Below are 15,360 nucleotides of genomic sequence, written 5' to 3'. Positions count from 1 at the left end.
TCATCCGTTACGGCTGTTAGTATCTTGTACATTAGATAATTCTGCCAAAGCAGATATGGAGTAATTCTATTAACAACCCAATTTACTCTGTTTTATTTTTTGTGTGTGTGTATGTAAGTCGTAAGAGAATAATTGACACCAGCAAAAGTAGGTACCAGTTACTGAGATCAATTAAGGCCTCCATAATCAGTTAGCTGGCAAGTCATGAATTTTGCTGCATTTAACTCTGCTCAACTAACCACCTTTTCCCAACTCATTTCCTTTTTCTTAGCACTTTGTGGACTTAGTTTTAGCTAAATTTGATCATTCATATATATATATATACACACAATAACATCACTTCACTGCGATTTTATAGAAATCTATTTTTTCTCAATTCAATTGTGTATTCTTTATCTATCAGGGAAGAATGTCAAGTTATACGGTGAAAGTTGAAGAAAGCCGACCAGCTGCTGATGGAAAGCCGTCAGCAGGACCTGTTTACAGGAGCATTTATGCTAAAGATGGTCTCATGGAAATGCCTACTTGTTTTGAGTCACCTTGGGACTTCTTTAGGTAATTAAACTACTTCCACCTGAATTACCAGGTTGTTATTTCCCCTGTTTTTTTGGTTTTTTTTTTGTGCATTTTCGATTTTGTAATGTGAGTTTCCTAGAGCATTGTTGGACTCAAACTCGGATAAAAGGAGGATTCCAGTAGGTTGATAATTGGCATAAAAATAGTATGATTAAGATGAATCCTCTGAATTGATTATAATGGTTTGTATGGCCTACTTTGGGATTGAAGCTTAGTTGATTGATTGATGTGAGTCTTTTAACATTTGTGTTGTAGTGACCCAAATTGGACTGGAATGTTTTCATTTTTCTATGGTTTTGGATAATACTTGCCTCATGATCTAGTTTTAGGAATTCAGTAGTATGAGACAGACCTGTTCCTGTTACGATGTTTCCCAATGTCGGGCCTCATATTATATTATCATGCTCCAAAATTGACACCCCTTTGCTTAAAAATCACATGATATATATATATATATATATATGTTGAATTCCTTTGACTTCTCTCAGTGAAAATTCTAGCCGATAAATATCCATTTTTCTTACTTTTTTACTCTCAAACTGGAATTGATTTTTAGGAGAAAATGTGTTGCGTTCATGTTTTCTTTTTCTAAGTTCTTTCTTACTTTCTGACATCATTACATGCGCATTGTAAAACATCAAAATTTTCCTCGCAGTGAATCAGTTAAGAAGAATCCCAAAAATCAACTGCTTGGCCGCCGTCAGGTTGTCGACAAAAAGGTACATTTTCTGCAGTGTTCATTTGTTGAGATGAGTCTAAGCATAACTGTAAATGATCTTTAAGAACTTACTATAAATTCAACATACAATGCAAACTGTTGGGGCTTTTGAGCAATTCCTCATTCTTTGAAAGGGACAAGCTCAACTTAATCCCAAATTGTGAAATAGTATGTTGGTTTAAATTGCTTACATTGTTAGACAAAAAAAAAAAAAAATCCATTTAGCAGACCATTTGGAACAAACAAACTAGTATAGACGGATTGATGAAAATGGGAAAAAATAAAAATAATTATAAAAAGAAAAGAATGAAAAAAGGAAGAAAAGAATGAATTTGAGCATTGTTTACAGGCAGGTCCCTATAATTGGTTGACATATGAGGAGGTTTATGATACCACAGTTAAGATTGGTTCAGCCATCCGAAGCCGTGGTGTTAATCCGGTGAGTTCTATCTCTGTTATCAAATTAACCTCAAAATTTGCTACGAGTTTTGAGTATAATCCACACATTTAGGCTAAATTACATCTAAAGTATACTTCTGTTTACTTAGGGAGACAGATGTGGCATCTATGGTGTGAACTCTCCTGAGTGGATAATGGCAATGGAGGTACACATTTGCTGCGTGAATAATTTATTTGCTCACAAAACAAAGAAATATGTTTTACCTTCAGTTTACTATTACATTTGGAGAGATAATTTTGTTTGTTGATTTGATCACAGGCTTGTAACAGCCAAGCAATTTCATATGTACCACTCTATGATTCTCTTGGTATCTTGCTCTCGATCTCTCTATCCTCACCCCCTTTTGAAAAAAAAAAAGTTCTCCAACTGTTTTCCGCAAGAGCATAATCGTAGATACGTTCTTTGAACTTGCCTGAATTGCAGGTGCAAATGCAGTGGAATTTATCATAAACCACGCTGAAGTTTCAATAGTTTTTGCCCAAGAAAGCAAGATACCAGCTGTATATTCTCTTTTCCTTATCCTCAACGTCATATTTTTTCGTTCTTATTCGTGAACCGCAAATTACATTGTCCATTAGCACTGAGACAATGAGGACTAAAGTGATAGTACCGAAAGTGCTACGTGGACTTTCATTGAACTGTTCATTATGTTCTTTCAATGAATTACCTAATGCTTAATACTTCTGATATTCAAAGTTACCTAATCATTGAGTTCTTTTGCAGATCTTATCATGCTTGTCAAAGTGCAATTCTTACCTAAAAAGTAGGTCAAACTATTAACTTTCCCCATTAAGCTGGTATTTGCGGTTCAGTGAGAGTAACTTGTATATCTTTTCTTAAGCTATCGTGAGCTTCGGAAACATTACCAGCATGCAGAAAAGTGAAGCAGAGGAACATGGAGTAGGTTGCTTCTCATGGGAAGAGTTTGTTCAAATGGTAAAAGGCAATATGTTAATGCAGATGTCATATTCATTGATCTGCCTTGTGATAACTAGTTGTTCCTACCTTCACTTAAGCGTTGTGTCACTCTATGCAGGGAAGCTTGGATCATGAACTTCCTCAGAAACAGAAGACTGATATTTGCACAATTATGTACACTAGCGGAACTACTGGAGAACCAAAAGGTGTCATTCTGACTAATGGGGCCTTCATGGGAGAAGTTCTGTCGACGGATCAACTTCTCGTTGAAACAGACAAAGAGGTAAGTTTGAGTTATTATTTGCAATTTAACCACTATCATCAATGTTTGTGTTGAGTTAGTGTCTTTTCTTGATCCATCACAAGCAATTATTTTGAGCTATCTTGAACTGAAGACATCATATCATCTGAAAAGCTTGAGAGGAATTGTTATTTGACCGCTCACTTTTAATCTCCTGAGTAAGATTTTCATTCTATATGCCTACATATTTCACGAACTTGCCCGAAGTTCTAAGTTGAGTAGTCCTGTTTGGCTTTATTCAGATAATAAATCTTCTGCTGGTTTATATTATTATCTATCTTATTTCATTGGTGCAAAGAGAGCTTGTGATCTCAGTCTTATCAATTTGTTTTAATCTCAGGGAACAGGGGAGGACGTGTACTTTTCATTCCTTCCACTGGCTCATATATTTGATCAAATAATTGAAACATATTGCATATACAGGGGTGCTTCAATAGGATTTTGGCAAGGCGTAAGATAGCTTTTGTTAAGCTTTTTTTTTTTTTTTAAACTATAAACTTGTTGTGTCTTAAAGGCCAATTCATTTAATTAGATGTTTGCATCTGAATAACAGGACGTTAGATACTTGATTGAGGATCTTCTGGTATTAAAGCCGACTATATTCTGTGGAGTTCCAAGAATTTATGACCGGTTATACGCAGGTTTATAATCTACTATTCAATAAACAAAGTTCAGGCTTAATATTTGATATCAATAAATTTTTGCGTAAAGGATAGTCTCGTGTTGTTCCGATTGCAATTACTACTAATTTTTGTCTTTGATTGTGGGCAATTCAGGTGTGATGGAAAAAATTGAAGCTGGAGGCACAGTAAAGAAGCTACTTTTCCAGTACGCATACAACTAGTACGTCCTCGTATAACCTTTTTTGTACTTTAGATCAGCATCATTTGAATCGATCCCTTTATTCAAATCATATATTAAGCATTACTATACTTATATATTTTACAGCAAATTAAGGAATATGGAGAAAGGACTCAGACAAGACGAAGCAGCTCCGCGCTTTGACAGGCTGGTTTTTGACAAGGTAAGCTATCTGATTCCCAGCATTTACCTGGTCCATAATATGGTTAACCTTAATTGTATATATATTTTCACTCCAGATTAAACTAGCATTTGGTGGACGAGTTCGTCTTATGCTTTCTGGAGCTGCTCCTTTGCCCAAGCACGTCGAAGAATTTCTAAGGGTGACATGTTGCTGTTCTTTATCACAAGGATATGGTATTGAATACTACTAGTGCCAAATTTACTATAGTGAACTTACTAGGAGTATCTTTACGTAATTTGTGGAAGTATGTATTATTGCTTTCAAATCCTAAAATCCATTTTCTTCAATGTTAGGTCTCACTGAAAGTTGTGGAGGATGTTTTGCATCCATAGCCAATGTATACCCCATGATAGGAACTGTTGGCGTTCCAATGACTACAATTGAGGCAAGACTTGAGTCCGTGCCAGAAATGGGATATGACGCGCTTGCAAGCGTGCCACGTGGAGAAATTTGTCTGAGGGGAAAAACCTTGTTTTCGGGGTACCATAAACGAGAAGATCTTACAAAATCAGTACTTGTGGATGGATGGTTTCATACAGGTAAGAAAAACAATTAAGAATTACCACCAGTGAGTAACATCTTTCAGCTATATGAATGAAGTTGCAACGCAATTATCAATGACCTGATAGTTAATATAATTGATCTTGAGCTGTGCTGTATTTGATTTTGTGCAAACAAATATTGAGCATAGGGAAAAATTTCAGGTGACATTGGTGAGTGGCAACCAGACGGAGCAATGAAAATCATTGACCGGAAAAAGAATATATTTAAGCTCTCCCAAGGGGAGTATGTGGCTGTGGAAAACATTGAAGGCGTATACTCCAGATGCCCACTTGTTACTTCAGTAAGCCAAAAAACTTCTCTCATTTTTTCCCCTAATTTACAGATTATAGTATTGTTGATGGAAAAATGGTTTCTCTGATTCCAAAACGAGACACGAGTTTTATTAGGAAACTTTGCAGTTTTAGAGTTGGGATGCGACAGGAATAACTTTTCTAGTAAGAATTGCAAGATGTATAAACTATAAAATCCTCAGTCTTAAGAGAGTCTCTAAACAACAACAGCAACAACTATATGTGAATCGCAAGCAATTTGGGTCAGCTATATAAATTCTCACTGACCATGTTGCTCCATTCAAGCTCATTTTAGAATTATTCTAAGTGAAAATAATTAAAAAAAAACGTTATCATGGATTATCCTATGTTCCTTGTAATACCATGTCAGTTTTCGCGATTTCCTTCTCACTCATCATCTGGTCCACAGATTTGGATATATGGAAGCAGTTTTGAGTCCTTTTTAGTGGCTGTGGTTGTTCCAGAAAGAAAGCCACTCGAAGATTGGGCCTCAAGTAATCAAGAAACCGGAGATTTTTCATCTCTATGCAATAACTCGAAAGCAAGGAAGTACATTCTGGATGAACTCAACAGCACTGCTAGGAAACACCAGGTACTTACCAATTTGATTCTATATATACTTCTTTCTAGTTCTTATTCTGATCTGAAAAATACTTCCACAGCTTCGAGGCTTTGAAATGTTGCGTGCAGTTCATTTGGAGCCAATTCCTTTTGACATTGAGAGAGATTTAGTTACCCCCACATTCAAACTCAAAAGGCCACAGCTGCTCAACTATTACAAGGTATACAAATTTGGTTTTTTAAAATTGAATTTTACCCGTTGTAGCAGTGAAATCACAAGACTTTACCCATTAAAATATTGTAGTTCGTTATAGTGGTGACTTTATTGTTATAGTTGGTAAAGTTCAGTGTCAATAAATGATTTGTGAGTAAGGTTATCAATGACAATATGTGAAATCAACCACCAGATTAGCTGCTAAGATTTGTATGGCGTCACTTGATAGTGTTACTGTTACATGTTATGTTTGTAGGATATTATTGATCGACTGTACAAAGAAGCAAAGCAAACAAAGCTGACTGGAAGTGCTGATCGATTGACAAGCTTCAGATGATTCTTTCGGAAGTTCAAAGCTGGTATCAAGTGCATATTACTGATAATCTACATTTAGAATTGATACATCATGAGAAAGAACCGATATATGTATTTTCTCGATGCTTTCCCTTATTTTATGTATATATGAACTTCATCAAGATTACCAAATAATGAAAATTAGTATCTACACGTTCAGAGTCTACAAAATCTGAACGTGTCATATCATTTGCCAAAGGATATAAAGAACAGAGTGATGTTTTATGACCACATTGCTTCCCCTTGTGACTTGTGAGTGGAGTATTTCAAACTAGGCTTCTAGTTTATTAGGTTTTTCGCCCCTTCAACCATATAAATATAAATTCTTGAATTACAGTTTATCGAATTGCTAAAGCTCGAACCTGTTCAGGCTACATAAATTCACTGAAATGATTCAAGTTTTTAGTAGTAACTTAGTCCTGATAACTTTTGTTGGATACTACTCGTGGAGGTGTGCATTCGGTCAATAAGACCCGCTTTTTTTTTTTTTTGGTACATTGGAAAATACTAAAAAAGGTAGTTTACAATTTTTTAAATGCAACACCGCTTAAGTCTGCCAGGAGAAGAAACTCTCAGATTATCAAATCTTCATCATGCTTTTGCCTTTCGTTTGCCAAAAAATCGACATATTGGTTCGCCTCTCTCTAGATGTGTTTAATAGAGTCGTCGTTCACATTTAACAAATATTTACAATCTTAACAGTCCAAAAAGGATGATGTTATAGCCTTATAAGTGCTCATCCTTAATAAGTTTCACATAAAGTAGCAGTATGTTTCCGCTTCTGCTTCTCGTCTTCAAATGGACTAGTTAATTACTGAACTAAAACTACTCTTATTATGGTACTATGGTCCTGTCTTTCTCCGAACCTCTTGCACAGTGAGAGTTTAGCGCACTTGACTGTCCTTTTTGTTTTAGTTTCGGTTATTTTTATTCCTTTTTATCTTTGAAATGCTTAAATCTAATAAACTTGAAACAAAAGAAAATCTATTCATTCACTTGAAGATTGAAGTTTTTTTGAAGAAAGAAAAAACAGATCCAAAAAGAGAGAGGTAAATGAAAATGCACGGTGTCACTTCTTATACAAACATCCACAAATCATGGTAGATAAGGTAAATGAATCTTAGGCACAGAAACATATTATTCACACAACAAACGAGCAATGTATTCCAGAATTACCACACAAATCGACATTGAAGAAAAACAATTACACTCAATCTTCCAAACAAATCGCAATCATGATAAGTTGTCAAATTTTTTTGTTCACAGAATGAAGAGAATCAATGCCCAGACTGGATAAACCATGACGAGGACGATTCCTATAGTGTTTGAAACACCATTAGCTTTAGTGAAAGCATTTCTGAATCCACCAGATGCTCTAATGTGTTCTTGCAAGAGATAGCAGCCAATGACTAGGCAAATCAATATACCAATCCAACTGCCCCTTGCGGTGTCAGCAAAAAAACTGGGCGCTACCACCATTAGAAGGACCAATGCTGCTGGTGCTTCTAGCCAATCTGCACACAAAACATGTCAACAAAATTCACTCGGAGGTGAATGGAGAGTAGACGTAACGGGTTCAACTTAACACAGTACTTTTGACACAGATTATAAAATGTATGTGAAAATAATTAAAAGTTGCCTTGTCTAAATATTAAACTATGAACTCTCGTGATTTCAAACGTGGTCATGGGTTCAGTAGGAAGAATCTAAATGTTGAACTCATTAAATGCAAATCCTGGATCCGCCTCTTTATCCACTTGAAAAGGCATGATAATCATAAACGATCGTAACTTCATTGACTGAATGAACTGGTGGTCTAAACCTTACTAGTAGAAGTAAGGAGACTCCAATATTCATTTCAATGTCTTTTTGTTTTTAATTGAAACAGTTGGGTAAATAATATCCCCTAGTTACATATCATATCGACCATAAGAAGATATATATATATAATGAACCTGGAAAGTGTTTTGGGAAAAAAAGGCGTGTTACAACAGCGATCACAGATAACCATTTTCCGACATCTCCCCTGCAGATTTAGCAACAGCATACATACAGAGTGTTACAAAGTCGAAGAGATAAATTTATGTATAAAAAATATGTTGAAAGAATAGAACATAGCTAAGGGAAATAAAGAAATACCTGAACAAATTAAAGAGTATTGAAGGGAGAGTCAAGAAAATGTAAGGAATTAGGAGACTTGTGAGCATGTTGGTCCTCCAGTTTGTTCGATCCAAGATCAACAAGTAACTGTATAACAATATATTGCAATTCAAAGATGCAAAAAATAGCTATTAGTCTGCTATTTTCATCCATTTTATCAAACACAAAAGACAAGTCAGGGGCAGATGCAACAGGTTCAACTGAATTAAATATCTTTTTTACAGAATAGTATAGAAATATATGCACGAAAAAATCACTAAAATTTCAACAAATACTAAGTCAAAGCACTAATATTTAACCCATCGATTTTAAATATTGAAACAGTTCGAGTTTAGAGAGAAAGAGAAGAGGGGGATTACACAGCAGCAAAAGAAGCCATCCATTTGAGAAAAGAAGTGCCAAAACCAAGGCCACCAAGCATGATAGCATGATTAGCTAACTTCCTAGCAGCAACACCAATTTCCTTAAAATCTGATTCAATCAGATCACTTGCTACTGCTGCATCTGTCTTCATTGCCAAATAACTCTTCTTCATCCCCATCTTCAACAAGTTCTTCTACAAAAAGAATGTTCTTTTTCAAGATTTTGAGTTGCAGATTCAAAAGAAAGTTGTGACAATAAATATATATATTTAAAATATCTTAACTATGAAAACAAGGTCGATGGAGTTAAGTCAAACTGGAATGATTGTGACAGTTTTGTTTGTTAATGCAGAGAGTGTGCCACGTGGAGCCCAATAAATTGATTTCTTATATGTAACGAATCCAAGCATCCAATGAAACAAAACGACTATGCCAGTTGCTGTGTCTTTACGTGCTATTTTAAACTTCATATCATCTTTAACATTATAAGATATTTATCTATATGTAATGATGACTCATATATTAAAAAGGCATCCATTTTTGATAATCTAATTTATTTTTAGGCTTGGCCGACCTCTAAAAATATCCCTCTCATTGAATTAAGTTTGGGTCCAATCCACATGCCTTGTCACATCCGTTGCATTATTTGTTTAATTCCGTATTTCTGTAATCGGAAGGGGCAATTGATTGATGCGTATAGATATTGGTGAACTTCATAACCAATTCATGCTAAAAGATAGAAATATTAGGTGGCAAAAATATCAGTGATGATTCATCAAAGCATTATTTTATAATAGAGAAGCAGGAACATGGGGGATTTAAGTGCTACTTCCTGCATTAATTACTGATTGTTAATCCATTAGTTATTACTCCCTCGGTCCCAATTTAAGTATCTAATTTTCTTTTCTAGTTTATCTAGAAAAGAGTGTCTCCTTCTATATTTAATAAATTGACAATTCGGACATTCTATTTAAAACCACATGGTTCAAAGAATATTTTAATACATTACACTCATCTTTAATTTAGGACCATAAAGTTTAAAAATCTCTTTTTATTCCTTAAACTTTGTGGCAAATCAAATTCAGACACTTAAATTGGGACGGAGAGAGTAGTACTTATTTATATTTTGGTGAATAGATATAAGAGTTAACCAAAGTTTATGAAGAATATATAGGTCAAGGATGCTCCGTTATAGGATAAAAAAGGAAAAAAAAAAAAACTTTCAGACAGCTAATAAACATTTAGCCATAATTTCAAAACTATTCATTATTTAAAATTTGAACAAAAATATCTTTATTCAAATATGTAAATATTCCAGCGCAATATACTAAAGTTCCTTACTCTTACATGCAAATTCCGTATTCGGAAACTCCCTGTGTATGAAAATCCATCTAATCTAAATATTTACCAAAAATATGCCTTCTGGTTCAGTATTCCAACAAAGAGACCTCTTATGTCGACATACTTCCACAAACATTATCAGACTACAGGATTTATTATTATTTTTTATTTTTTTTTTGACTTTTTCGCAAGAATTAAACAACTTAAACAAAAGGATATCTGAAAATTGAATGGAAGATGAAATAACGGACACTAATTTGTTGAAAAAGATTTGATTTGCCAGTTGCCACAACTTCTTATGATCACTAGAACTTTAGTACAAATTTTTTCGGAACTAAAGTTCTAGTGATCCATTGTGGCAAGTCAAATTTTTGTCCAGCCACATCATAAATTCTTAGTATTCGGCTAAAATTACGAATAATTTTATTTCAAAGTCACGATACCATTTATACTATACTCTCTACTAGAATTTATGGGGAAAATTCTGATTCGTAAACTATTTTTGCTAAATTTATTTAAAGGGATAAACAATTAAATAGTAACACAAGAGATTCTATTTGTGCAAATCACCGTCAATTTTTGAGGTTTCCAAGACTTTGGAGGCTAAAAGTTAAAGTTCTACTAGCTTGGGCCTTGAGGGGGCCCGGAATATAGTTGTCTATAGCCCAGCTGAAATTATTTGAGGATACGGACACTTTTTACTTTTGGCTTAATTGGGATCTTTTTTTGCATAAATAATTGGTTGAATTTATAATTTTTTTTCTTAGTCAGTATATACAGATTATCTATGAATTGTATATACATATATTTATCGGCTATTTTAATTTAAGCGGCTGAATGACTAACTATTTAAATTTAATTTCTAGATTGTAAATTACAAGTCCCACTACAACTGAGGAGGATGGTCCTAATCTGTATCTATATAAAGCTGACACTCTCTTTGCCCAGCATTTGTATTTATCTTTTATCTCATTTTTTTGATCATTTTTGTACCTAATTTACTAATACAATGGATTAATAAAAGCCAATAAACATAGAACTCAAGCCCACATAGCAGTAACAAAAGCTGACCTTTATGACAAACTTTTGCAATAAAGCTCATTATCTATATCTATATTTATCTATCTATATATAATATTAAGCTAAGTAATAAGAGATGATGTGGCATCTGTCACGCCCCGAACCATGGCCTGGGCGAAACACGGCACTCGGTGCCATACTGCATGTGACCGAGCGAACCACATGGCTTGCTGAATCATCATGAGGCATACATGAGCGGAAATATAGCATGAACGTGATGAGCTTTTATAAAACATGAGATGTCATAATAATTTAATGAAATACTTGTTTAAATCATAAATGCGGAAATAACATGAGTTGAGCCAAAGATGGCTAAACACCTTGCATGTCTAACATAACTAAACTGACTAGTCTATGAAACCTCTAATCATGAATCTTGACTGGAAAACGTACTTGCTGGGACAAGGCTCTCCAGCATACCTTTAAATGCATGACTAGTAAAATAAAGATAACTGACTAAACCCCGAATGAGATGGGGCTCACCAATGAGCTGATACGAGCAAATCCTACTGAGCAGATGCGGCGTCCTGTAAATACGTACCTGCATCGTGAAATGCAGGCCCCCGGGCAATAAAAGGGGACGTCAAAGCACATTGAATGTATCGGTATGTAAAGCAACTGAATGAAATAACATGGGACATAAAGTAATAAAGATAAGAACGGAACGTGAAACTGAAACCTGGTTATGAGCATGAACATGAATACATATATAATATAAAGCATGAGTAAAAATATCATAAGTAGGGAGAGCAATAACTTATAACCGATACATGGTCTGGTGCTTGCGTCCCGCCAGCAGAACACTCAGTCCTTGCCAGGGAACATGAGATTTAATAAAATATGAAAGGATCCAGTCATTATGAGATATCGTCCGGGACATGGGTGGAACGATCCTCATCCTACGGTGGCTACGTAGTTTCAGGCTATCTGAAGCCTTCCTCGGTAATTAAAACAACTCCCAAAACATGAACATAATATAGTTGGCTAAGAAGCCCATGATTTTCGTGAATTAACTTGTACTTGTCTTGTAATCATGATTTCACGAAATAACTTGTAAACATGGTTTCATGAAATAACTTGTAAATAGCATGTATGTATCTTGAATCATGGCATGAACATAGTTATATAATACAATTGCATGAAAACTTGTAGCATGTAGGATATTCATGAAATAATCATCTTATTTAAAACATGCATGCAAGAACCCATGGAATACAAGATATGGGTTTTCATGGATTACGGACGGATTCTCAATAATCATAAAGAAATATTAAGAACTCAATGATGGAATTATAACAATTCATACATAGTATAATCATGGACTTGGACCTAGGGTTATCATGAGCATGGTATAGAAACCCTAGTTTTAGCAGAGAATCATAATTTAAGGATTATGAGGCGTGGGGAAGAAACAATGATGTTCCCACACGTAGATAGTAACTCTACATACCTTAGTCGCTCCAAAACTTGAATTAAAGACTTGAGCTTTGAAGAAGATTTCCAAAATCTTGAATTCTTGAACCTTGAGATGGGTTTTCTTGAAAACCCTAGTGTAGGAATGATGATTTCTTGTTTAGATTACAAGGATATGTATTAGAATTGACTTGGAATAATTAGAGTAGGCTTACCTTGGTGTTCTTGATGATGGAAGAGGGTAGGAAGTCGTTCTAGGGCTTGAAGGAATGAAAAATAATGATTAGAACTGATATGGACGAATATATACTGTTCTGGAAAAATTAGATTTTCGGCCCAGTTAAATACTGGCCGTATTTTGAAATACGGTCCGTATTTTGACATATGGACTGCACTGCGTCTCTTCAGTAAAATGGCCATAACTCTTTGCACAGATGTCCGTTTGACCCCCATAATATACCGTTGGAAAGGTATTTCAAAGCTCTACAACTTTCATCAAGGAAGTTTTCCCAAATTTTAAATATGTTTTGAAATACGGGTCGTAAAATGAAAATACGGTCCGTATTTAACCATGTGACATCAAAATGTCAAATTCCAGAATGTTCAGAAATCCTTGGTACCAGTTTACGACTTGATTTACGGATCGTATCTTGAAATACGATCACTGTTCATGGGCGTAAACCTCCATCTTACAACTGAACAGGGAAATTCCAATTCTCACATCCTTTATCTAATTTTCTAAGTCTAGGATCATGGTCAAAGCTTAGGTTAAAGGTACGGGGTGTTACAGCATCTCTCTTTGGCCAAGGATCATATTTATCTTTTTTCTCAATTTTTTTGGCAATTTTCCCTATATTTCTATTTATTATTTATTATTGTAAAAGAATAAATGTATTAATTACCACTCCTCTATTCATTGCTACTATTCTTTAATGTTTATACTTATTTTTTAATTTTTATCCAAACAAAAAGCCAGGGTTTTGATTCGTTCATTACTGGTTGGACTAGATCCCTTGCTTTCTCAATTCCCATAACGGTTATACATGGATAACTGATAGTGAGCATATTGACTTTTAAATGCCTCATTCAAGAAACCAAAAGATCATAAGCATTCTCAAGTATCTTATTCGATTAGTAAATTTGCCTGTGCTTCGCAGGGTCCTGAAAAACCTTATTAAACTTATAAAACATGTCATTCATATAATTATTCAAAACTATAAATAATTTAAAGATTCATTTTCAAATCAGAAAATAGATCTCAATTTTATTATTAATACAAAAATTTATTTTCATTACTCAAAGACTTGGTTCCTAGGAATTATGTCAATCAAAAAAGAAAAAAAGTTTTCTTAAATTAGCACCAATCACTATTAGTTTTATGTTGTAGTAATTTTTATATTGCATCTCTTTTCACAGTAGTAGCATTTTATGTCAATAGAATGTATAAACATTTGTTTGCCGCTTATTTATTAGTTTTAGGAATGTTGTTTGCAGACAATTTTTAGGAATGTTGTTTGCAGACAATTTTTAGGAATGTTGTTTAAATATTTGCCTTCAAGATTTATCTTACATAAATTATCTATTCATTAGTGTCGGAACCTCTTCTCCTAAGTTAATCATACATTTAGCTTAAGGCATTTGTCACTACTAAAAAAATATAACTTTTACCACATATAAACATTAAATGGAAATAACATAATTTGTATTGTTGATAAGTTAAAGCCATAAATTCACAGGATGAAAGGAGAAATTAAGAAGTAAAAAGAAAAAGAAAAATTAGAGGGAAATAAGAGCAAATTAAATCATGAAGTTATAGCCCCGAACCTTTCAAATCATGTAGTTATAGCCCCGAACCTTTCACTGAGAGCATAGACTTGAAATCAAAAACATAATTTCTATTGTTGATAAGCTAAAGCCATAGATTTATAGAATAAATTAAGAAGTAAAAAAGGAAACTTAGAGGAAAAGAGAAACAAATTAAAATCACGCAGTTATAGCCTCAAATCTCTCGCTGAGAGCATAGACCAGAAATCAAAAATATAAGAGATCAAAATCCCAAAAAGTTACAAAATTACAATCTTTTAAGTACAAAATAAAGATATTTAAGAATAGAAAAAATTGGAGTTAGTAATATTTGAGATTCGAGTAATTCTTCTCCGCGTTGATAAGGATTAGAAAGTTGGAGTAGTAAATAAGAAACAATTACAAATATAGCGTCAATATGAAAATATTATCAAGCGTAATTCAAATATGAAATAAGTATTACTGCCCTTCTATAAAGTTAACACTGTTTATGATGCTGTAAATATTCGAACAAAAAAAAATACCAAGCATGCTATTCATATTTACGCCGGATACAACACATCCATTCTGGATACCACTGTACACTAATTACAAAAGATGTAAAAATAATATATATACTCACTGCAAACTCAAGTCAAAGCCGTTCACTTTCAAGTTCCAACCCATGTTCTTATCCTCCTTTTTTCCCTGGTTGCTTGTAACAATGTTTGCTGTGAAATTGAAAGACCAAACATCCATAGATATCTATGGTTTTGCCTTTTGAAATTCACAACGTATGGCAAAATTATGTGAATGAATTGTTTGCATCAATGGTACTTAAATGCTAACCTTATTACTATTGTAACTGTTTCTTTAGTTAAGATTTATGAAAAATTATTTAGGGCCGGTTTAATTGCCACAATGATTACAACCATTACATCTTTACATTTTTAAAAGAAGGAAACAAACATTTTTTTAATAGAAAAATAAGAGGAAAAGCTCAAAAAAAGGAGAAAAAAGATAAATAGGAATGGTAACCATAGAGAGGTGCCACATCACCTTGTCTATGCCTAACTTTATATTATATATAGATATAGATTTTGTTGAAGGTCGCGTGACTCCACTAATTAGAAGACTAGAAGAGGGGGAGATGGATAAGAAGAAAAGAAAAGGGCTGCTAATTCTGTCAAAAATTGCAGGGTTAATAATGCCTCCAAATGT

General features: G+C 34.0%; 2 protein-coding genes across 2 annotated transcripts; one reads left to right on the top strand and one right to left on the bottom strand.

The window, feature by feature from the left end:
• The first annotated feature begins 299 nt into the window (after positions 1–299).
• LOC132064963 (probable CoA ligase CCL6) lies at positions 300–6,232 on the top strand. Its single transcript, XM_059458143.1, has 19 exons — positions 300–555; positions 1,232–1,295; positions 1,644–1,733; positions 1,843–1,899; positions 2,013–2,061; positions 2,178–2,254; positions 2,478–2,517; positions 2,596–2,690; positions 2,791–2,955; positions 3,314–3,424; positions 3,527–3,614; positions 3,750–3,816; positions 3,922–3,997; positions 4,074–4,191; positions 4,312–4,557; positions 4,723–4,862; positions 5,282–5,464; positions 5,535–5,654; positions 5,904–6,232. The coding sequence occupies exons 1-19, from the start codon at positions 410–412 to the stop codon at positions 5,982–5,984; spliced, it is 2,013 nt and encodes a 670-aa protein (XP_059314126.1). The 5' UTR covers positions 300–409; the 3' UTR covers positions 5,985–6,232.
• An 889-nt stretch (positions 6,233–7,121) lies between these two features.
• LOC132064964 (cold-regulated 413 plasma membrane protein 2-like) lies at positions 7,122–8,779 on the bottom strand. The gene is made up of 4 exons (XM_059458144.1): positions 8,521–8,779; positions 8,141–8,248; positions 7,957–8,027; positions 7,122–7,515 (listed from the first exon to the last, which is right to left on the bottom strand). Exons 1-4 carry the CDS (start codon positions 8,700–8,702, stop codon positions 7,262–7,264), a joined length of 615 nt encoding a protein of 204 aa, XP_059314127.1. The 5' UTR covers positions 8,703–8,779; the 3' UTR covers positions 7,122–7,261.
• Positions 8,780–15,360: the final 6,581 nt, after the last annotated feature.

The sequence above is a fragment of the Lycium ferocissimum genome, chromosome 7 (assembly GCF_029784015.1).
Source record: "Lycium ferocissimum isolate CSIRO_LF1 chromosome 7, AGI_CSIRO_Lferr_CH_V1, whole genome shotgun sequence".
Classification (NCBI taxonomy): Eukaryota; Viridiplantae; Streptophyta; class Magnoliopsida; order Solanales; family Solanaceae; genus Lycium; species Lycium ferocissimum.
Note: the sequence above shows the minus strand (reverse complement) of the source record. Positions and strands in the feature narration are given on the sequence as shown.